We start from the raw sequence: 25,732 nt of genomic DNA on the forward strand, positions 1-25,732 counted from the left end.
ACTCTGTTTATGAACCAAATCAAGGGGGTCAAGTTGATCAGATAATGCCCTGCAGAACCGCAGTGGCAAACCCTGCCCTGGCTTTTGAAAATAAAGGCAAATTATATAATGCTTTGTGAAAGTGTGAACAGAAGACCACGTGGCAGCTTCCAAAATGTCTTTAGTAGGGATACCCCTTAAAAAGACTGCAGAAGTGTTAGCTGCTCTAGTTGAGTGGGTCCTAACCCCTTAAGGAGGAACCTTGCCATGAAAGGAATAACAAAAAGTAATACAATGAGCAATCCATTTGGAAATGGTTTGCTTAGAAACAGCCTTGCCCTGGGCTCCAGGGGCAAAGCTGACCAATAATTGAGCTGATTTCCAAAGGTCTTTAGTCCTGTCCAGGTAAAACCTGAGCTGTCTATGCTCATCAAGAGAATGTAGGATCCTTTCACCTCTATTTCGAGGATTAAGAAAGAAGGTAGGAAGGTGTATGGACTGATTAAGAGTCAGGCTAGAAACCACCTTAGGCATAAAGGGGGGGGGGGGGTTGATTCTCAGAGAGACCCTATCTGCATGGAAAATAAGAAAAGGCTCCACGGCCATCAAAGTCTGCAGCTCCGAAACCCTCCTTGCTGAAGTTATAGCCAAGAGGAAGGTAGTCTTCAACGAGAGAAACTTTAAATCTGCAGTGGCAGCTAGCTCAAAAGGAGGAAGTGAGTTTCTCTAGGACAAAATTAAGATCCCAGGCTGGGGTAGGTGCCCTTCTGGGAGGTATTAAGTTGCAAGCACCTCTGAGAAACATTTTCATCACAGGATGAGAGAAAATGGGTTCAAAAGAACAATGAGCAGAAATGGCTGAAGCATGGATCTTGATAGAGGAAAAAGAAAGACCACCATCATGAAGCAAATCAGCCAGGCATTCCAGGATCAGAGGAAGGGTAGGCTGAGAAGAAGATTCCCCTCTAGCCTGCATCCAAAGAGAGAATCTTTCCCATTTGCCAGCATAAGATTTCCTAGCGCTAGGCCTCCTTCAGCACGTCAACCACCTGCTAGGACAGGGAAGAACAACAGGATAGAGTCATACAATGAGCCAAGCTGCCAAATGGAGAGACTGAAGATGAGGATGTAGAATGTTTTCCCCTTCCTGAACCAAAAGATCTGGCTTCAGAGGAAGATGCCAAGGAGGAAATTGGGAGAGACTGCGAAGCAGTGGATACCAATGCTGCCTGGGCCAGTCCCGAGCTATGAGAATAGTCCATGGTTGTTCGTCCCTGATCTTCAATAAGGCATAAACTGACAGCAGCGGCCAAGGGAAGGACAGAGCATCCACTCTCCAGGCTCTCCTGTGATGCTGTCTGGTGCAAAAAAGAGGTAGAAGATGGTTGTCTGGACATGAGAAGAGATCCACTTGAGGAGTGCCCCAATGCTGAATGCAAAAAAGAGGTAGAAGATGGTTGTCTGGACATGAGAAGAGATCCACTTGAGGAGTGCCCCAACGCTGAATGATGCTGTAAAAAACTGCTCTGTTCAGCTGCCACTCGTGAGGATCCAGGGTCTGTCTGCTCAACAGGTCTGCCAAAACACTGAACCTTCTTGGAAGAAACTGAGCTAGGAGATGTACACCCAGGGATGCTGCTATGGACCAAAGACTCATGCTCTGTCTACACAGGAGGTAAGAATGAGTCCCTCCCTGCTTGTTGATGTACCACATGACTGTGGTGTTGTCTGTCCTGCAAGAAGGGTCCCTGGAGAAAGAAGATACTTGAAAGCTAGTAAAGCCTGCTGGACTGCCATCAACTCCTTTAAATTTATGTGCAGGTGCATCTGCTGGGCATTCCAACTTCCCTGTATGCATCTGCCATCCAGGCGAGCTCCCCAGGCATAGTCCGATGAGTCTGTGGTAAGAACTTGCGTGGCCAGGGGTGGGCGAAAAGGCATGCCTTTGTTCTGTAGACAGGCTGTTGCCCACCAAAGAAACTCTGTCCGCAGACATGGAAGCAGAGGAATTATCACATGCAGGTCCTGTGTGTGTTGACACCAAGTGTTCTTGAGGTATAATTGCAATTTCCTCATATGCAGTTTTGCATATGGAATCATGAGAATGCAAGAGGCCATGAATCCCAGAGCTTGCAGGTATTTCCTTGCAGAGAGCTGGGACAGGCTTGACAAATCCTTGAAGTAAATTGAAAGAGCTGTCTGCTTCTCCTGGGTGAGATATATCATCTGGGTGGACGTGTTCAGATTCAGTCCCAGGAATGTAATCTCTTTGGATGGCACCATTTTTTATTCTTCCACGTTGAGTGTGTAACCCAGGGAAGAGAGAAGAGTCTTTACAAATTCTAGATCATTTAGCAGCTGTTCCTGAGAATTTGCTTGAATTAGACAGTCGTCCAAGTATGGATAAATCTGAATTTTCTTTTGCCTGCAAAAAGCAATGATTGGAGCCAGGCACTTTGTGAAAACTCTGGGAGCAGTAGATAAGCCAAAGGGCAGTGCAGAGAATTGATAAATGTTGCTTGCCCACCCTGAAACGAAGGTATTGCCTGCAACTTTCCCTGATAGGGATGTGGAGATAAGCTTCTTTGAGATCCAATATTATCAGCCAGGAATCTTTTTCTAACATTGGCAGTAACTGATGCAGAGCGAGCATTTTGAACTTTGGAATTATCAAGAAAGTGTTCAGGATAGATAGATCCAGGATAGGACACCAGGTGCCTTCTTTTTTTGGAACTAGGAAAAGTCTGGAATAAAATCCCTGGCCTACCTGCTGATCAGGAACTGATTTCATTGCTCTCAGATGTAAGAGAGACATTTGCTTTTCTACTTCTGCCTTTTGGTTTGGAGGAGCATCCGGGAATCCTTTGGGTACTGAAAAGGTGAGGAAATAAAACTTGTGCCCTAGGGATACAGTTCTAAGTACCCATTTGTCGTCCGAGTTGGTGGCCCAAACATTTGCAAACAGGGCCAACCTTCCCCCTAAAGGACTCTCCAGGCAGGCAAAAACAGGCAGAAGTTGGACAGAGTCATTGAGAATGTTTAGACTGAGATGCAGGTTTAGAACTTCCTGTCTTAGAAGAGGAAGCCTGCCAATGCTTAGACCTTTGAGGGGTAGCCCCCTGCCCCTTAGAAGATTTGTAACCTCTAGTCCTAGAACGGCTCTGTCTGCTAGTATCAGGGAACGTCCAACTCTTAGAAGGGTAATTCCTGCTAAAGCGAGGAGGCTGAACTTGCAGAAGGTCTGTCTGCATAGACTTGACCTTGTCTTCTTGAGCACTTCCTCTGCTTTGCTGCCAAAAAGACTGTCCTTATGCAAAGGTACATCTAAAAGCTTAGCCTTAACAGGCTCTGGTAGGGGCTGCTCCCTGAGCCAAGTGTGCCTTCTAATAACAGAGCCAGTAGCTGTAGCCCTACAGGAGGTTTCTAGAATGTCACAACCACAATGTAAAGAATGCTTATTGACTAGACTGGCAGAATTCAGCAAATCCTGCATATCCTTACTCTCCGCCAACTGAGGCACACCTGCTATCCTAGATTTAATAGCTTCCAAAGTGTGCTGCTGGTACCTTCAGCATATGAAAAATACAATTAGTAGACCTAATAGCAAGAGTGGCAGAGGTATAAACCTTTTTACCTTACCTATCTAGGTTCCTGGATTCCCTGTCAGAAGGAACAGGTTTTTTAGTAACAGTGGCCTTAACTCCTTTAGGGCCTTGAGAAATAACCTCTGGATCAGCCAACGGATTCCTGAAAAGAAACAAATGAGAATCAGGAACTCTACAGTACCAGTCAGGTTTTCTGGGAGTAGGAAGAACCGAATTTGGAGTCAAGGAATTTTCCAGAAAAACATCATCAACCACTTCCAACACAGGAGGAATAGCCAAAGGCTTATGCTGAGGCAAATCCAAAAACTCCCTAATTGTTTTCTTAGAAAGGGGGTAATCCTGACTTTCCCATTTAAAATGTTCCCTGAGAGTATTTAAAGTATCACCAAAAGAGAAATCTTTTGGAGGATAAGCAGAAGGGATGGACTCCTCTGCGTCTGAATCCTCAAAAGGAGAGAAAGCTTGAGAAACTTCTTCTTCATCCACAGAAATACTAGAAGTATCCGAACCTGAAAAGGACAAAGCCTCAGGAGAGACATCCCTACCCCTTTTTGAAGGAGGAGGCTGTGAACCCCTAATAAGAATCAGAAGGTCATCAGCCATTTTAACCATTTGAGAATGAGGGGAACGAGAGGAAACTGGAGCCTGATTCTTCACAGGCTTATGACTGGAAGATTTACATGCAAGTCTAAAGGACTTGGGAGGCCTGGCAACTGCCGAAGTTGCAGCTGAAGTAGTCAGTATGAGCTTGCTGTCTGAACGAAGAACTGAGGTTTCGAACACCGGAGTCAGCTTCATGGCTAAGGATCCAGCTGAAGGTGCAACAGGCAGAAGGTCAGAAGGCAACATGGACGCCAGAAGCCTGGGGACTTCAGAAATAGTCTCAACTGAGGCCTGCGGTTGAAAATCTGCGGGCTGCAAAGGCGCCTCACTGGCTACCGCATGACTGACTACCAACCTAACATCATCTGAGGACTTAACCTTCGGATGCATGTCGTGGTCCTTATCCTTAAGCTTCTTGGGGATATCCGAAGCCTGAAGACCAGCGGACGCCATACAGACAAACTTAGACCAAACTCCAAAGTGCTTAGCTAAAAGCTTAGCCCAACGACGAATAGTACGCGGATTAAAGGAAGCACAAAGATCACAATTAGGAACGTCGTGGTCAAGGCCTAAACAAATAATACAATAGGAATGAAAAGCTCTATGGGAATCTGCTTTCCACAGGTAAGACAATTATTAACCTTTTCTGACATTCTTTAAGGCAAGAAAAGAGGATCCCCAATGGGGTACTTAGCCGTAGTTGACTTCAACTTCGTAGTTGGAAACACAAAAGGTAAACTGCCAACCGGCACTCGTGCAAGAAATGCTTCTACTTTGGGCTCCGCGGCAAAGAAGACTGAGGATGCGACGTCGGCTGCCTCCTTTTGTATCGGACGCCCTGACATCCTTTCCAAACAGATGGCAGCCGATGTCATTTTTATTTACCTTTGGTATTCTGGCCGATTGAGGGCTACCGGGAGCCGGATAACCCACTGGTTAGGACTGCAACAGTGAAACATGATGAACACCATTTGGAATCTTATTCTCAATAAGATCATAAACTCCACTAATATTTGGTGTAGCTCCATATTACTTCCAGTCAAATACATCTCTAAATCTAGTTAGCATCTGTGGAAAGGTGAACACCAGCTTGGGTTTTTCAAACCCATCACCTTCCGAAGAAAGAATCAGACTTGAGGAAGGAGTGTTCACTATTGTTTGCATCAGAGTCCCCAACAAAATCTATGGTCATTGACCTCTAGAGAAGGTAGCCCCATAGTCATTCTGAATAAGAGCTTTGTCTCCAAGATTAGCTAACTATTAAACACTCTTAGCTAAGGAACACATCAGACCTATAACATGGCAATAACCAGATTGTCTGCAGTGTGGTGAATTTTGTTTTTGACAAAAAAAAAATCTGGAAACAAATTATTATGTCTAGCAACTCCTGCACCTAATGTGTCTGGTTTGCGTGTACATGAGCCAGGTACTGAAATAGCCCTGGAGGATACATCTGTACCCCAGCAACACAGGGGGGTGTGAGCTCAGGCCAAAGGGTGACAGGGAAATATGTAAAGGTATGTGGTCTGCTAGCTGGTTTAAAATAACTTATTCACAAACTGTAGGATGAGGCATTTTTTTTTTGTTGAGATTTTTTCTTTTTAGGTGCAACTGGATTTCACTTTTTTTTGGGGGGGGGGGGGGCAGCTGTATTAGGATCCAACAAGTCAGGAGAAAAAAAACACCAGCTAGAATGATACACTGACAACATTAAGGGCTGACTAAATTGGGCAGCAATAATGGAAAAGATAAACTATGTTCCCTGACAGCAAAGAGGGCTAAACTGCATAAAATAAATCAGACTGTTTAAAAACTGCTAAGCTTTGTTCTACAACCTGCACACTGTAGTAAACAGCAGCACACACAGTCACAGTACCAAGTAAAATTCACCTGTTCATATAGTGTCAAAATCAGATATATGCTCTTAAATCGAAAACCTTTAAAACAGCAAAAACAAGCATTTGCTTAGTGATTCCTATGTCAAAAATTAAAAAAAAAAACAAAAAACAACAAAGAAACATATACAAAAAAAGCAAATAATGTAATTTGCGGTAAAATCACGGTTTAAATATAAAACAGCTACAGCAGTGTTAATCAATAATAAATATAAAATAAAAGAAGAAAAAAGGTAAAAAAATGCAAAGTTTCCTGTCAGATATATGCTCTTAAATCGAAAACCTTTAAAACAGCAAAAACAAGCATTTGCTTAGTGATTCCTATGTCAAAAATTAAAAAAAATAAATAAATAAAAACAAAAAACAACAAAGAAACATATACAGAAAAAGCAAATAATGTAATTTGCAGTAAAATCACGGTTTAAATATAAAACAGCTACAGCAGTGTTAATCAATAATAAATATAAAATAAAAGAAGAAAAAAGGTAAAAAAATGCAAAGTTTCCTGTCAGATCCTCAAAAATGAAGCAGATAAATAACAGGCTTGATTAAATCGTGACTCTACATGCATGAGACAAGTCCCTAGTGCTCAACTGACCCTAGGGAACTTCCTAGTACAAACCATAAAACACTTTTCCAAGAGGAATTAACAGTAGTAGAAAATAGCAAGTATAGCTAAAATAAAAAGTTAAACGCACACATACACACACACACACATATATATATATATATATATATATATATATATATATATATATATATATATATATATATATATATATATATATATATATATATATATATATATGGATTCCATACATTTGGTCGAATTGCACTTAGTCGAAAATTATACCAGGCATTGCATTTCACTGAAAGCTCACTTGGTCGAAGTTCATTTGGCCGAAAATGGAATATAGCCCCTGCCCCACTGCAGTGCAACCCTGGAGTGAGAATATTAAATAAGGGGGGGTGTGTGTATTCAGTATTATAAGGTATATCCATTAGAAATGCATTGATATATATATCAAAACTATTGGCATAATGTGGGGGGGCTACGCCCCCCCCTTATTTAATATTCTCACTCCAGGGTTGCACTACAGTGGGGCAGGGGCTATATTCCATTTCTGACCAAATGAACTTAGACCAAGTGAGCTTTCAGTCAAGTGAAATGCCTGGAATCATTTTCGACTAAGTGTAATTCGACCAAATGTATGGAATCCATATATATATATATATATATATATATATATATATATATATATATACATATATAAAAGCCGCGGTGGTACAGCGGTAGCGTTGCCTCACAGCAAGAGGTTCTCCTTTTCGATTCTCGGCTGGAGTGCCTCCTGTGTGGACTCTGCAGTCGAGTGGCCTCCGAAAGACATGCGTGAATGGGGATGCCTTTGCTGAAGGTCGGGCGTTGGGCTGGCAACTCGGCACCATAAAAGAAAATCTACTGCCAATCATTAGCGGACCGGAGTTCTGCTGTGGCGACCCCTAACCGGGAAAAAGCCGAAAAGACAAACATATTAATTAAAGAGAAAAAATCGAAACTATTAATAAAAAGGAAAGGAAATTCCCAAAGGGATCTTATCGGAGTCTGGAAACTGTAATCCACCAATGCAGGCTGTTGAGGAGTTTAAACTATGTAATTCCTACAGCTGGCACTAAAAGACTGAACAACTGACTTCCTGTGACAGGTGTTTCAACTTTCCCTGATGGAAAGGGTTTAGCCAATACCGTTACAGTGAGTCAGAAGAGGGAATTTTGCGCTCTGGAAAGCTGCCAGCTGGGTTTGTGGAAGCACAGAATCCATATGCTACTGAGGCCGTGTGAATGATTAACATCTACATATATTGTTTTTGTTGAAAGGGGTTGCTGACCAGGGCATCTCCTTTATTTTTTTTTAAAGTAATGTCTGTTTAATTCAGCAGGATAAAACCAGTACCAAAACTGGCAGAAGTGACTTCAGTTTAATTTTTCATTTGATAGAAAGCACAATCAATTGATGCTTATGCTGCATTCATGTGTCAGTGGTTTGCCGAGTATAAGGCTCAATCTTCAAACCCACAATCTTCAGCTTAACAAATGGTTTGACAAGCCTCATCAAGTTGACATCCCAAAAATGAAATACAAAATAACTTCCAGTAAAAATATGACAAGTACTTGTTAATGGAACATGAAAAAATATTATATTTATAAATACACCTGTGAGCAATCTAGAGAATTATCAGTGGATTACAGCTAAAAAGAAACCCAAACAAAACATGAAACGTGAGAAAAATGTTTTCAGCTCCAACAGTGATGTTGCTTTTAGCCTTACTTGTTTAATTAATTTTCCTATGCTTAAATTGCTTAATCACTGCACTGAACACCAGAAAATCTGTATCATTATTAAATTTTAGCAGTGTGCTCCGAAGGCTCGACTGAGAAATGATAGCCAATACACCCTACCACCGCAAGAATGAGGCAATAAACAGCATGATTAGCACTGTAGGTGCTACATGAGAAATTGTATGAGAAACAGATTTTGGCTCATTCTTGTATTCAATCCATTTTTCTAGTGAGTGGATTTATGTAAACAGCAGTAAATACGTTGCTCACTTTTGTTCTTAATTTGAGTCAATGAAATCAGGAAAATATTACCAGACTATTCTTGCCCAGGAAGATAAGCTTGTGTACAACACACGAGTTCGACGGAGGATGAGACAATGGGAAGCGTAAGTTGTTGCTTAGAAAACAAATAGGAATGATACTTCTGATGCACTTCATGGGATGTACCTCATACTCAAGCAAGTTTAGCTACCACAGTTCAGCCAAAAAGGATGTACTACTCTGTCATCACTTGCTGTTTATGCATTATCACTGTGACTATGTGATGTGCATCACGTAATAAAAATGCATCAATAGCATAACTGCATTCAAATCCCCATTACCATAATACATACTTACATAAATGTATATGCTATGGCTGCAAACTTGCTAAGTAAAAAATAAACATGATTCTTTCGTGATACAACTGACCTAATGGAAAGAACAGCTTCTACAATGCTAAGAGACAATCTCATTGTATAAGCAATGGAGCCATTTGTTCACTTTTGGGTCAAGGGTATACCTCTCAATACTCCATGTCTGTATGACTGCTCAAACATTTTGGGTACTATCTCAGTAACTGTTCTACTGTGTTCTGACTAACCACAGCTCTGCAAAGCTGATGCTGTATGCTAATAAACAAGTACATGATTGGAGCACCATTTTCACAGTAAGGTAGTAGCGGAAAGTATCTGCTCAAGACTAGCCTGTCACAGAATGAGACAAAGGGCTTTAAAATTATGTCCACTACGAAGAGCAAGTGAAATGTATAAAAACAGCAAACACATAACTTGGTCAAGGTTCCACAGGTGAATGTTGGGATTTAAGGAATTGAGAAATAAGGAAACAAGCAGCACTACTTTCCAAAGAGCGTTATGCACTTTACCTGTAAGAATCAGTAGTATCTCCTAGAATTTCTACATAAAGAAAAACAAAGACTTCAGAATAGCAAGCATTTGTTTTAAACACATCTTCATATGGCACTAAAAGAAGCTATTAGCTTCATTATATTGGCAGTTTTTCATCAGACTCCATGACTTGTAACTGGATTCCACTTAAGCATGTGCCCCTAGATGAAATATTTCAATTAAACTTTCTTAAATATCTTAAAACATCCATGCACCACCCAGAAGCATAAGAATAAAATCCAACTATGCCCCTTGGCTAAGTAAGGAAACCAGAGCAGTATTAAAATCAAGAGACAAAGCCTGGGCATAGCCCTACAAAACTACAGACAAAGCCTCCAAACAGATATACCATGAGATCAGGAATAAGGCAAAAAGACTTGTTAAACAAGACAAGATTAATTACTATCGTAACATTCACAATAAACACCTCGACATCCCACAAAAGTTCTAGTCAGCCATTAACAACATCCTTCAACCTGGCAAAGCTAGTACACCTACCTCAACTACTACTACCAATACTGACAACATAGCCACCCAAGTCAATAAACACTTTACAGAAAATGTTGTATCCCTCTCAAATAACTACTGCAACACTCCTACTGCTACCCTTCCTACAATAAACAATACTTCCTCCTCCTTGCCACTTCTTTTAACAGACTTAATAAAAAAATGCTTAAAAAACTTAAACCTACTGCCCTAGCAACCAATAGACTACCTGCTGAACTTCTTAATATTGCTGCAGACACAATCGCCTATCTGGTAGCCATACTTATAAACAGATCCATCTCAAAACAAATAGTCCCTACTATATGGAAATCTTCTCATGCAGAAAGGAGGTACCTCTACAGAACTATCTAATTACTGACCAATTCCCATACTCTCAACTCCTGTCTAAAATACTGGAGAGATGCATACACACACAAATTAGGGACTATCTGCTAACTAACAATTTGCTATGACTCAACATGGATTCCACTCCTTCCACAGTACCACCTCTGCTCTTGTCTCTCTCACCCATACTGTAAATCTTCACAGGAATAATGCTAAATTTGTATCCTCAATGTACTAACTGATCTAAATTAAGTCATAACACGATAGCATGGTTCTGAGACTACCTAGCCGTCAACAAGCTGTGCAATGGCAGCAAAACCTCTCTTCTTCCTGTTACCAGAGGTGTCCCTCAGGGTTTCATCCTGGGTCCCACACGTTTCTCACTATTTACTAACAATCTCACCACTTCCTCAGTGCATGCTTCTGTCATTAAGTACGCTGATGATTCCACTCCCAAATGTGCAGCATCATCTCTACAACAGTTCCAACTTATTACTCAAGACTCCTTTTCTAAAGTTGAGACCTGGCTAAACAACTGCTAACTCATCCTAAAGCCCAATAAAATAAAACCCATGATTTTTCAACCTACCAGCCAAACTAGACCCCTTCCCCATTCAATATTCGGTACTTAAACAACACATGCATCTCCCCTGCAACCCAGACAAAACTACTAGGAGTAGTTATTGATACTAAACTAAAATTCAATATTCACATTGCACAAACTATCAAGAAAGCACACAAAAAAAACTGGGCACCCCACATATAAACAAACAATATCTTACCAATACCACAAAAGTAACCATTGCACAAACGTATCTTATTTCAACTTCTCTATGCCTCACCTATTCTCATCAACCTAAAGAAAACTGACTATGCCAATTTGGAACCATTTTATAACAAAATTGCTAGGTTCGCCACAGATTCTACTTTTAGGTCACACCACTGTATAGCACTCAAGCAGCTTAAGTGGTTAGAACTACTGAACCTTCTACTCTACAACCAACTCACTATAGCCCATATGATTCTAAAACAGTCCGAGAAGACCCCTTCCCTCCAGAGTCTCCTACTTCCCTATACAAGGAACCGCATCCATCGATCAAGCAATAAATTACTACTAAAATCAAAGTCAATGTCAACAACGCAGCAGGTGACTCCCTCTTCTCAAACTATATAGCCCAAATCTGGAATAACCTCTTTGTGTATGTAACAAACACTACTAACCTATCCTACTTTAAAAAAAATACTCAAAGTGCATTTATCCAAAACATGGCTATGTTCTTACAATAACCCAGGATAAGCAACACTTCTCAAACATCATCTACTCAAACACCAAAATCCATCTCATTGCCTAAGCACCATACTGAAAAGTCTCCTCCTAATTCTCCTACCTTTTGTGTCACTTTATACAACAGGCCTCTCTCATAACAACTATTAGCATATTACTTTGTGACCCACACACGTCAACTATTGTAAATACTTCCACTGAAATGAGTAATATGCGATTTTTCTCATGATATCTCTTACTCCAGTATAAATTGTCTATATGTTGAATTTGCTTATACATGTTAAAGCACACACTTTGTTTTATGTAATAACTGCCTAATATGTGATCTCTTACTTTAGTATAAACTGTAAAATGTCTGTATGTTGAATTTACTTATGTGAAGCCTTTCTCCCCGGGGCTCCGCTGAAAAAGGCCCTGTTGTCCAGTCAGACTTTCCCGATCAACAAATATAAAATAAAATAAATAAAAATTGTATTATGCCAGTTGGGAGGGTGGGGTGGAAGGGGTGAGATCGATCCTACACACTATTTTTAAACTAATGCTTACTTATCTGTTACAAGCTCTCTGAAAGAACAGGCGCTTAATATAAAATTGTTCACATCAACTTACCATGGATAACAATGGATTAATTAACTTGCTTAATGGATGTGGTAAATAAGCCGTGGTGGTGCAGCGGTTATCATTGTCGCCTCACAGCAAGAGGTTCTCCCGTTCGATTTTCGGCTGGAGCACCTTCTGTGTGGAGTCTGCATGTCCTCCCCGCGGTCAAGTGATGTTAAAGACATGCAGGTAGGTGCGAGCATGAATGGGTGTGTGCCTCCATTGAAGGTGGGGTGTCGGGCTGGCAACTCGGCACTGTAAAAATCTACTGCTAATTATGAGCAGACTGGAGTTCCGCTGTGGCGACCCCTAACTGGGAAAAGCCGAAAGACTTTTTAATGGATGTGGTAAATTAAGACGTGTGTACGTGCACACATGCACATCCTTCAAGTTTAGCAACCCATACATAATAATTAGATAAAGAAAACGCAACTGGCTGATCTGCAGCACTTACACTGCTGGACAATGGTCATCACATTAACTTTGAAAAGTCAATGAACAATGGATGCAGCTGTGTGTAATAAATCTTATTGTCCACACTCATAACTAAAAATAAAGGCTTTTTTGTCATTTGCATAAAAATTCAATAAGAAAATCATCAGCCCTAAAAGAGAGATGCAAATGCTATTCTAGTTTTGCAGCAATGTATTTGCAACCTTAGTTTATGATGTGTGTATTTTAATGTATTTTATTCACTGTCATATTTCAGAGTGCATTTCTGTTGTAAACAGTATTCTTATGTGTGTATTTAAAGACCACAAATTTTGTGCAATATAAACAGAGGATAAATGTATGTGCAACCAAATGTAAGATGCTATTTTTTTTCCTGGACACCCTGCTATATTATTTTGAAAGTTGAGAGGTATGACATAGACTCTATGGTCTCAGTTTGGTGAGTGACATTGATAGGAACACTTTTTTTTTTACATTTGAATTTGAAATAAACAGTACAAAACAGCTTTTGCACAGCATTTTTAATGTTGTGTTTTGTGGTAGCAAAAGTCATTCAAAGCCCCCCTGTGCAATGGGAAGATGTATTGTCTTCTGCAGGTCACTGCAACTTGGACAAAAGACAATTCTTCCCTTTCATTTCATGCACATTTTCATATGGTATGTTCTGCAGACATGATTCTTAAACTGCAGTTTTGCTCCTGTTCTCACGTCCCTTGCCTGTAGCAAAGAGATGGCCATCCAATAAGACTAGAAATGACCAACTCAGTCTATAACTTAACATTTCTTTGATGCTGAAAGCTAAGATAGCATAACCTCTAGCCCAGAAAAAAATAAGAACAAGATAAACAAACAACTGCTCCTTCTCCCCTCTGTCTTGGGTAGTCTTTTTTGTATATAAATCCCTTTCTGCCTGAGAAGTGGCAAACAATACATTAGAAGTCCTACAAGAAACGTGAAATGGGTTCATCATAATTCAGATCATTGGCACTGTTCACTCACTGGGGTAAGTTAATTTATGTCATAAGCTCTTAACTCTGTTTTACTTTGAGTAGGTTCTTGATGCTAGAGAGTAATTTCAATTGGAATACCACTGAGCAATGCCAGAAGTTGGGAAAGCGTTAACTTGTGATATGCCGGCACTGCAAACAATGCATGCAGCTTCAGACCAGCTGCCAGTGTTATCTTAGGTGCTGGACAAATAAAACTAGAGGACACTCAGCTAGCTGGTCACCAGAACCACCGCAGCACCTCACATCACTCAGTCAAACTAAGACGAAGCCTACATTTTCACAGTACCAGAGCACTAAAGAGGCATTATAAAAATAACAAAATAGCTTAATTGAACCAACTGTATAGATATTTAACATGACTCCTTGTAGAAATCGGATGGCTCAGTTTCAGCAAGTGGAATTTGGACTGCAAAGTAAGCCGTTGAAAAAATAACAACACAGAGCTCTGTGCTGGTCCTAGTTTTCATCTATATGATTACTGTGCAATCTTTGGTGGGGTCAGTCTCTCCAGATATCACCAATGCTGGCACAGTAACAATTATTTTATTTGCACCACAAAATGGTAAGCCAGTGTATGACCCAGTCTTGTGATGTCAGAACATAAAATACTAGTCTAAATGGCTGAATCACACTGCTTTAACTGTGTGAGAAAAAGGTAATACTAAAGGTGAATAATGGGTCAGGATCATTTAACAATCTATAGGTAAAAGGAACTACATGGAAATGTGCAGTGCATACACACTGCTAGTCAGTTGTGAATAGTGGGGTAATCAAGCATGGGGGAATGTCTTGTAAGATTCTAGTGACTTTGGCTCTAGACAAACAGTGAAGATTATGCAATTTAAAATTACTCTCACCACAAGCCCTAAAACAACGTGCTTATAAAATATGCTGTATACTTTGGAAAAATAATCTCATTTAATCATTTTCAGTATTTAAAAAAGCCTGCAGTTTTCAGTCACAGCAGAAAGAAAAATGTAAATGCAGTAACACACAGCATTCATCGTTTTTTTTTACCCCGACATTTTAGAAATGCCACTGTTAAGCTTTAGAAGTGTGCTCTGACAGAGATATAGCAGGTGGCTGGAAACCCTGATGCACAAACTATCTTACCAACTAACAGTCCACCATTCGAACCTCCATTAATTGTCAGCTTCTTCTGGCATGTATATCCCTCTCTGAGGAGATATTCTGCAGCGCACTGGAAATCATCAAAGCAGTTCTGCTTGTTGGAAAGCATACCACCTAGAAGAAAACATAAATGCAGTTACTCTGAGCCACATTTTGCTGCTACTAAGAAACCGTGTTTTGAGAATGTGGGACTTATTCCAAGTCTTTAAATGCTTTACTAGATTATTGATGTGCTCCAGGAAGCAAAATACACTTACAATCTTGTACAAGGAAGCATTGTGTAATAGTTCTGTCAATATTTTTAACGGTTTCACAGACACTAAATAATACATATGAACATAATGGCTCCAATAAGAGCTAATAACCACAATAATTTTCAAACCAACATAAAAGCTTTGAACCACAATCACTGACATATAGGCTGTCTTACACTGAAACGTCATACAATGACATTTTCAGAACATGCAGTCCAAGAAAATTCTTTTATTGTACTCTGCACGTACCTATGAAAACACAGTTGAAGATCAGATGTAAATACCTATGCACTGATTAAAATAGTCATGAGGACCTCTTCCGAAGAAAAGATTACAGAATTTTGCTTCCCTGCTGTAAGCTATTAATGAGTACTACTTGCACTACTGAAAACTGCAGATGTTGGTTTGCTGAAGTTAGTTGCAGCAAATACACTATTAAATATTTACATCTACTGTTCTAGTAACAAAAGTGACAGGCAAAAACTGGTAGCAGTAAATCAATAAAGTGAGACACTAAGCACATTTACATTAGTGATTCTTGGAAAATGTAGCCCTGATACTTCTGTACATCACCACCCTTTGCACAAAAATTACTAGTTTTACTAATCATACTGTGTCGCCTCACAGTAAGACGTTGTCCTGTTCGATTCTCAGCTAGAGCGTCTTGTGTGTGGAGACATGCGTGAATGGGCGTACCTTTGTTGAAGGTTGTGCGTCAGGGCTGGCAACTCGGCACGTAAAAATCTACTGCCAATCATTAGCAGACCGGAGTTCCACTGTGGCGACCCCTAACTGGGAAAAGCTGAAAGACACAACAACAACAACTGAAACTTGCTCTGGTATTTCTACAGGTCAGCACCCTTTGAGCAAATGATACCAGTGCTAGAATAGATATCTCATTTAATTCAAAACTGAAATAATTTCTGATACCCGAGAAAGATTCTACTCAGTTTTTCAAACTGCTCTTTTTTCACTGCATTGCTCACAAGCAGCTAAGTACTAACTAGTGACATGGCTGGGCTTTCAACAATGGTGGTGGATGGCTGCCAGACAGCAGATCCTACTAAACCTCTTGGTTTTAACACTATTTGGGATTTGCACTGACTTCTCCCACTCGGTTTGTGTTATTGAATAGAGAGTTGTGGCAGGCTGGAAGGACTGTATTTTGCAGCATTTGTATTGTGAAGACACTTGGTAGCTGTCGAAGGAAAAATTAGGGAAAGAAGACAGGCAGTGGCAGATCTGAATGGCTATGCATGCGCTCCCAGCTATGGTTGCACTGGAGATGGGTGGTTGAGGGTGGGAATACAGGAGGATCAAAGACTGAATATTGGAAGTTCTTTTTCTTAATCCACTCCACTAAAACTGTACTTGGACTATGAGACTCTGAACTGACATTTTTGAGACATACGTTTCTTTGCAATTTCTTCTTTCGGCTGCTCCACTTGCCACAGCGGATCATCTGTTTTCATTTCTTCCTGTCCTCTGCATCTTGCTCTGTCTCACCAACCACCTACATGCCCTCTCTTACATCATAAACCTTACCTAAGGCCTTCCTCTTTTCTTACCTGGCAGCTCCATCCTTAGCATCCTTCTTCCAATATACCCAGCATTCCCCCCTCAGCACATGTCCAACTCAACACAATCTCGCCTCTCTGGCTTTGTCCCCAAACCATCCAACCCGAGCTGACCTTCTAATATACTCATTTCTAATACTGTCCATCCTTGTCACACCCAGTGCAAAGCTTAACATCTTTAACTCTGCCACCTCCAGTTCTCTCCTGTCGTTTTGTCAGTGCCACCACCTCAAACCCATATAGCTGGTCTCACTACCATCTTGTAGACCTTCCCTTTCACTCTTACTGGTACCCGTCTGTCACAAATAACTCCTGACAATCTCCTCCACCCTGCCTGCACTCTTCTTCACCTCTCTTTCACATTCACCAATACTCTGAACTGTTGAACCCAAGTATTTAAACTCCTCCACCTTCGCCAGCTCTACTCCCTGCATCCTGAACATTCCTCTGTCCTGCCTCTCATTCACACACATTCTGTCTTAGTCCTGCTGACCTTCATTCCTCTCCTCTTTAGAGCACATCTCCAACTCTCCAGGGTCTCCTCTACTTGTTCCCTACTCTCAGTACAAATCACAATGTCATCTGCAAACATAGTCCATGGGGACTCCTGTCTGATCTCTTAGATCAACCTGTCCATCACCATTGCAAATAAGAAAGGGCTCAGAGTAGATCCTCGATGTACTCCCACCTCCACCTTGAACGTATCCATTACTCCTACTGCAGACCCCACCCACTGTCACACTGCCCTCGTACATATCCTGTACCACTCTTACAGATTTCTCTGCCACTCCCGACTTCCTCATACAATACCATTGCTCCTCTCTAGGCACCCTGCCATATACTTTCTTTAAGTCCACAAAGACACAATGCAACTCCTTCTGACCTTCTCTATACTTGTCCATCAACACCATCACAGCAAACATCACATCTATAGTGCTCTTTCCTGGCATGAAACCGTACTGCTGCTCACTAATCATCACTTCCCTTAACCTAGCTTCCACTACTCTTTCCCATAACTTCATGCTGAGGCTGATCAATTTTATCCTTCTGTAGTTATTACAGCTCTGCACATCAGCCTTATTCTTAAAAATCAGTACTAATACACTTCTCTACTCCTCATATATCCTGTAACTTTCCAAGATTCCGTTAAACAATATTGTTAAAAACCCCACTGCCATCTTTCCTAAACACCTCCATGCTTCCACAGGAATATCATCTGGACCAACAGCCTTTCCATTTTTTATCCTCTTCATAGCTGTCCTTAATTCCTCCTTGCTAATCCGTTGCACATCCCGATTCACTATCCCACATCATCCAACCTTCTCTCTCTCTCATTCTCTTCATTCATCAGCCCTCCCAAAGTACTCTCCATCCGCTCAACACACTTTCCTCGCTTGTGCGTATATTTCCCTCATTAGCCTTTATCACCCTAACATGCTGCAAATCTTTCCCAGCTGGGTCCCTCTGTCTAGCCAAATGGTATGGTTCCTCTTCTCCCTCCTTACTGTCGAACCTTTCATACAACTCACAATACGCCTAATCCTTAGCCACCTCTCTTTTTCACCATACACCTTATCCTTTGCCACCTCTCTCTTCACCATACACCTCACCTCCTTGTACTCTTGTCTACTTTATTCATCTCTCTGACAATCCCACTTTTCACCCACCTCTTCTTCTGTATACTCTCCTGTACTTCCCTCATTCCACCACCAGGTCTTCTTGTCCTTCTTCCTCTGTCCAGATGTCACACCAACCACCTTTCTAGCTGTCTCCCTTACCACCTCTGCTGTGGCTGTCTAGCTATCTGGTAGCTCTTCACTGCCACCCAGTGTCTGTCTTAACTCTTCCCTGAACTCCACCTTACAGTTATCCTTTTTCAACTTCCACCATTTGATCCTTGGCACTGCCCTAACTCTATTCTTCTTGATCGTCAATGTCATCCTACAGACCACCATCCTATGCTGCCTAACTGCGCTTTCCCCTGTAACCACTTTGCAGTCTCCAACTTCCTTCAGACTGGCCCTGCTGCATAGGATATAATCCACCTGTGTGCATCTTCCTTCACTCGTTATGTCACCCTATACTCCTCTCTCTTCTTAAAATACATGTTCACCACAGCCACCTCCATCCTTTTCACAAAATCCACTACCATCTGACCTTCTGCATTCCTCTCCTTAACATCATACCTCCCCATTACCTCCTCATCCCCTGTGTTCCCTTCACCAACATGCCCATCGAATCTGCTCCAGTCACTACCCTCTCACCCTTGGGTACACTCTCGACCAATTCATCTAACTCGTCTCCAAATTCTTCTTTCTCATCCATCGCACACCCAACTTGCAGATCATCACCACACCATCAATTTCCAGCTTCATAAACATCACTCTATTTGACACTCTTTTCACCTCCAAAACACTCTTGACTTACTGTTCCTTCAGGATATCCCCTACCCCATATCTCCTCCAAACCACACCATGGTAGAACAATTTGAACCCACCTCCAATACACTTGACGTTACTACCCCCTTCCATCTGGTGTCTTGCATGCACAATATATCAACCTTCCTTCTCTCCATCATATCAGCTAGTTCTCTCCCTTTACCAGTCATTTCCCAGTCATACTGCCAACATTCAAAGTCCCTACCCTCACTTCCACTCTCCTAACTTTCTCCTTTCCTCCTGCCTTGCCTTCCCAGTCTTCTTCTCCTTCAGCCAACAGTAGCCCAGTTTCTACTAGCACCCTGTTGGCTAACAGTATGGTGGAGGTAGTTGTAAACATGATTATTTAATGTCGATTAGTTTTAACGCTCAGAAGTGGACTATGCTGTAGTGCTTTGTTTGCCAACCTGTCAAACTGTGAAGACTTTAAGACCTGTGTTGAAATAGACACTGCTCTAACTGCTTGCTGCTTCTAGACTTTAATTTACTTAAATTTTAGCAGGAATCATTATAGGGTTACATTATCATTTTCTAATGGTGTATTTCTTTCTTTGGTAAGCAGGAATTAGAAGTTATGTACCTACCATAACGTTCCATGTTAGTTGTCTTCTCTCGCCTTCTTTCTTGCTGGATGGGTTCGGAGCCGATCCTCACTTGCTTAGCTTGAGAACTCCTTTTACCAGCTCGAGGCAACCCTATATCCCATGATGCAAGGCGAGACTACCTCAGATCTCGTTTGGTAGCTAAATAACCCTGCCAAAATACTAATCCCAAAGGAAGAGCAAAACTAGCCTAGAAGAACTAGGCAAAAAGTTCTTAAGATAGACTCTCTAAAGAACTAAGGAGAGTGACTCTGATAAAGAGAAACTCTTCAAGATCTGTCCAGGCCAGGGGGAAGGAGGGAGGGACGCAAGAAAGAAGGCGAGAGAAGACAACTAACATGGAACATTATGGTAGGTACATAACTTCTAAATGTTAAGTTGTCAATCTCGCCTTCATTCTTGCTGGATGGGACCGTGTCCCTAGCACCTGTATCCCGGGTGGCTCAATGGAACAGACTTGAGTACTGTGGAACCAAAACTGGCTCTGCCCCTGGAGGCCAAATACAATTTGTAATGAGAGACAAAGGTATGAGGAGTGGCCCAAGTAGCTGCTGCACAAATGGTATCAATGGGTAGCCTATCCTGAAAAGCTGTTGAAGTGGATAGGCTCCTTGTTGAGTGTGCCTTCGGTTTTGAGGATAGTTGCTTGCCTCTGAGCGAATACACGTAAGAAATGGTGGAAGATAACCATCTGGACAAGGTCACTTTTGATACTGGGAGACCTTTCCTGTTTTCTGCATAGGAGACAAATAATTGATCTGATTTCCTGAATTGTTTAGTTCTATGCAAATAATATCTGAGCTGACGATGGACATCCAAAAAATGAAGCTTTTGTTCAGCTCTGTCAGAATAATTTGGGAAAAAAACTGGTAGATCGATGGATTGATTAATATTAGTTTGAGAAACAACCTTGGGAAGAAAGGATGGATTTGTTCTCAAGGATACCCTGTCCTTGTGAAAACCAAGTAAGGGGAACGGATGCAGAGAGCTTGAATCTCAGATACCCTCCTTGCTGAAGTGACAGCCAGTAAGAATATAGTTTTCCAGGTCAATAACTTCAAGGAACAAGAAGCAGACGGTTCAAAAGGGGGTGAAATCAAGGATGCTAACATCACATTCAGATCCCATTGTGGAGGAGGATGTTTTATTGGAGGCTTTAGGAGAAAAACCCTCTCAGAAAGGCTTTGCATAGTCTATGTGACATAATGTTATGATCTTGCAAGCCAACATGATATTTGGAAATAGCCGCCAATTGAACTTTGACTGTTGATGAAGAGGATCCTGACTGAAAACTTCAGCCAGAAAATCTAAAACAGAATGCACAGGTGCAGTAAAGGGATCAATGTGCCTGGAGTTTGCCCAAAGAAAAACGCCGCCACTTGCTAGCATAAACCGCTCTGGTGGACGACTTCAAAGAAGCTATTAATATATCTCTGACAGGATCAGAGATCATAGGAAGCCTGGCTAGGGAAGGAAGTGGAGCAACCAAGCTGTGAGGTTGAGAGAACGAATGGCCCGGTGCTGTTGACCCGACTGGTGGATCAAAAGATCCGGAACTGGGTCCAGATGCCAAGGCTGCACCAGGAGGTGACGATGTAGGGTCGGGAACCAAATTTGTCGAGGCCAGTAAGGGGCAATGAGAATCAACTTGGCTCTCAAAACGGTAGCTTTCTGAATGACCTGTGGAATTAAGGGGAAAGGAGGAAAGGCGTATAGAAGTCCCCGGGGCCAATCCTGGGTTAGAGAGTCTCTCAGGGGTTGGCCAGGTAGGGGAAAGAGGGTGAAGAAGTCCGGCATTTGTTGTTTTGGGGTGTAGCAAAAGGTCGCAACAAGGGTGCCCCACTTCAGAAATATCTTGTCCACTATCGATTGATTGAGAGACCACTCGTGAGGCATGAGAATGTCTCTGCTCAGTCTGTCCGCTAAGAGGTTGGACCTGCCGGGGATGTGCGTTGCTGTCAGAAACCGATGAGAGGAGATTGCCCATTGCCAAAGTCTGAGAGCTTCTCGACATAAAGGATAGGACCTGGTCCCGCCCTGCTTGTTGATGTACCAGACCACAGACATGTTGTCCGTTTGAACTGCAATAGTCCCCGCGGGAAGAAAGTCGTTGAGGGCTTGCAACGTTAAAAGCACCGCTCTCATCTCCAGGACATTTATGTGCAGATGGTATTCGATGGGTTGCCAGGTCCCGTGGACCATCCTGCCCTGATAATGCCCCCCCCACCCGATCAGAGAGGCATCCGTAGTGACTGTGGCAACCGGAGGAGGGGGAACAAATGGTCGGCCCTGATGAAGTAGAGGGGAAGTTATCCACCAGGTTAGATGAGTCCTGCACGATTGTGTAACCAAGATTTCGTGTCTCATGGGAAAGTTCTGGAACGACCACTGAGTGAATAACATCTACTGCAGAAGACGCATGTGGAAGCGAGCTAATGGTAGAAGTACAATAGCCGCAGCCATAAGACCTAGAACCTTCAGAACCAATCTGGCTTTGACTTTGCTGCTCTGCAATAAAATCCGAACGTATTTTTGGATGTCCAGAATTCTCTGATCTGTTAGTCTGGCTAACATACTGACGGTGTTTAATTCTGCGCCTATAAAGGTGATAGATTGGCAAGGCAGCAGAGAAGATTTTTCGAAATTCACCGATATTCCCAACCTTTTGCAAAGCTGTAGAGTGTAGTCTCTGATCTGAAGAAGCTGATGCTTGGTGGTGGCGGAGAGGAGCCAGTCGTCTAAATAAGGAAACACCTGGAATCCTTGACGTCTCAGATGAGCTGCGACCACTGCCATGCATTTGGTAAACACTCTGGGGGCTGAAGTGAGACCAAAGGGCAGGGCTCTGAATTGATAATGACTGGTCCCTAGCCGAAAGCGGAGAAACCTCCTGGAGCGCCTGTGTATCTTTATGTGATAGTACGCGTCCTGAAGGTCTATCGAGCACATCCAGTTGTCCTTGCCCAGAAAGGGCAGAATGGACTGAAGCGTGACCATCCGGAATCTTGCCTTCTTGGCAAATCTGTTTAGATTGCTCAGGTCTAAATAGGTCCCCAATCTCCCGTCCTTTTGGGGACCAAAAAGAATCTCGAGTAGACGCCGGATCCTACTTGGTCTGCTGGAACAGTCTGGACGGCTCTTTTTTCTAGGAGCTTTGAAACCACCTGTTTTGCCAAATCCCTTTGACCGGGTGAGATGTCTGGAAGGGATTGGTGAGGTACGGGATACCTTTTGAAGGGGATTTTGTAACCCTCGGATATGATCGACTGTACCCACATGTCTTGTGAAAGGGAAAGCCAGGCTACTGGGTACAGCGATATCCTTCCCTCGACTGCCTCCAAGGGTGGACAGTCGGGCAACACCTCAGGGATGCTGAAAGGGCTTCTCAGGAAGAGACTCCCTGTTGCCCTGATTCTGAGGACCCCCCTGCCTCTAGGGCGGCGTATTATTGTTACCCCTCTGCCTCTGGGGTAAACTGACCACGTGTCGGCGTTGCTCCTTGGGCTTTACGGAACCACATCTTTCCTCCTTTCTGACCCTTGGGATAGGGTCTAGAAGGGTGGAAAATGGACTCCTACGGCAGAAAGAGTTTTGCCGCCTTGCTCACACCTGGTCAAGGTTTCCTTCACCTGAGGTCCGAACAAAGCCGAACCGTCAAAGGGGGTATTGGTGAAGGACACCTTAAAGGGTCCGCGAAATTACAAAGCTGCATCCAGGCTTGACGCCTAAGAGCCACTCCTGTGCCTGCGGTCTGCTCGCTCCATCGGCTGCATAGGATATGAGCCATGGAGGAGTTGGTTAAAGAATTTAGGATTGCTAGCTGTGAGGCAATCTTGTCTTGAGCCCCAGCAGCTGAAGGATCCTGAACCACTTCACCTAGTTCCTTGAGAATATCTCTTTGAAGTCTGGTGAAATGACAAAGGCAGTTCAGCTTAACGATAGCAAAGGTTGCTGAAGAAAACATCCGCTTGCCATACCTATCCATGGTCCTAGAATCTTTGTTAGGAGGATGGACAGGCACGGAAGGATCCGCAAGTTCCTTCTTGGTGGCCACCGCCACCACCATAGCATCCACAGAGACGCCCTTAGAAATAAACTGCTTGTCTGAAGGGGCCGTAATAAATTTGGATGGCCTCCTGGGGACAGGTTCCACAGAATCTGTAGCTGCCCACGCCTTCCGAGCCACTACCTGCATCAGTGGGTCGAAAGGCGGAACACCCAGGAGGTGGAGGTTCGGGATCCAAAAGCCTCCAGGTATACCGACTCATCCTCGGAGGGGTCAATGGAAGGCCAGTTCCCCCTCTGTTTGAGGAGTTCAAGGATGTCTGAAAAGGAGACATCCTCAGAGGGGGACCGTGGAGAACCCTCCGACTCATCTAAGTCGGTATCAGATGTTGTAGACTCAGGGGAGTCTGTGTGTTTCCTCTTACACGTCCTCTTCCGAGGGGGTTCCCCTGCGGGATCAGGAGAAACCTCGGAAGAGGAAGTTATTCCCAATGGGGAAACCTGGGGCAATGGATCCCTGGGCCTGAGAGCAAGAGGCTGGCAAGAGACATCAACAGGCACTGAAGAGGGAGGAGCTAAAGGGATGGACCGTTGACCTGGCTCAGGTGCCAGGACACTCCTCATCACCTCAAAGGCTTTTCTCCCAGGGAGACCAGAATATTCCCGTTCCGAAGAAATAGGAATTCCTGGCTCCACTGAGAGAGAAGGCTCCGAGGCCGATGTCGGTGCCGAGCTTACCAAAGCCGAAGCCCCGAGAGAGAGAGCGGGTCGGACAAGGGTCCGATGCCACTAGCCCCTCGAGCCGACAAGGAAACTCGATGACCGGATCCTCCATGGAAGGTCTCATGGAGGAGATCGGAGCCGACGACGGAGCCAAGGGATGTATCGGCTCCGGCCGACACGTCGCTGTTCCGAAGCTCCGGCTCCGAACTCTGGAGGAGAGTCGGAGGAGGAAGTTCAAGGGAAGAGCAATAGTCAAGTCTGCTGAGACGGGCTATGGAGCATTTGGGCTAGTGCCTGTGACTTCAACAGCCTGCTTACCACCCTCTCTAAATCGTGGTCAGACAGCCTGGAAGATCTCGAAGATTGACTCCGATGACTCCGTTCCGACAAAAGAGGAGACCTCGGAGCCGAGTGGATCGACTCCAAAGAAGGGGACCGAGATCTCTTCTTGGACGAAGCCATCGGAGCCGACATCCTGTGGGTTCCAGATGGAGCCAAGGCTTCGGCCCGATACTAGGTAACACGTCGGCTCCAGCCGGAGCCGACAAGGCAACTGTAGATTGAGTGTCGGAGCCGGTAGGAACCGACACTACCACATCAGAGGTAGAAAGATCGGCTCCAGCCAGAGCCGATCTCGACTGGAGTCGGAGCCACCGAAGGCTTAACAACTGTAGCCTGACCCTTAGGTGGCTTTGAAGGTTTACTCGACCCAGTCTTAGTGGGTGAACCTTCTGGCTTTAATAAGCCACGGAGGATTAACTTGTTCCTCTCCTGCAGGACTCTCTGGCTAAAAGAATGACATATAGCACAGGAGTCCTGCAGGTGTAAAGGCCCCAGGCAGTAAACACAAGAAGTGTGACCGTCTGTCAGAGACATTTTCTGACAGCCCGAGTCACACTTCTTGAAGCCTGAGACCTTTCCTTCCCTAGACATAGCCTAAGTAAAAAACACACACACACACTAAACAGTCACACTATTAATCCCAAAAACACACACACAGATAGGGATTAAGAGAAAGAGGCCTAGGCCTAACTGAAAATATAAACTTAGCAATTTAACTTGAAAGTTTAATTAAAGGGGAAATAGGGTGGGCTGTAGAAAAACTACACACTATCTGACTATTTAAAAAAAGAAAGGAAGAGAAAAACCCTGACTAAATTGTTTGAAAATTCAAACTCACCTGAGCTGGCAAAAAAGAGACCTCTTCGCAAAGCGGCAAACGAGATCTGAGGTAGTCT

General features: G+C 43.1%; 1 protein-coding gene across 1 annotated transcript in view; it reads right to left on the bottom strand.

Moving 5' to 3' along the window:
- The window catches only part of LOC122800092 (prolyl endopeptidase), a 1,490,953-nt gene that overhangs the window by 206,154 nt on the left and 1,259,067 nt on the right, over positions 1–25,732 (bottom strand). The window contains 1 exon segment of the mRNA XM_044069645.1: positions 14,878–15,009. Within this exon segment, the coding sequence (XP_043925580.1) occupies positions 14,878–15,009 (132 nt within the window).

Source organism: Protopterus annectens, chromosome 1.part0, assembly GCF_019279795.1.
Source record: "Protopterus annectens isolate FY-2018-M chromosome 1.part0, PAN1.0, whole genome shotgun sequence".
NCBI lineage: Eukaryota > Metazoa > Chordata > Ceratodontiformes > Protopteridae > Protopterus > Protopterus annectens.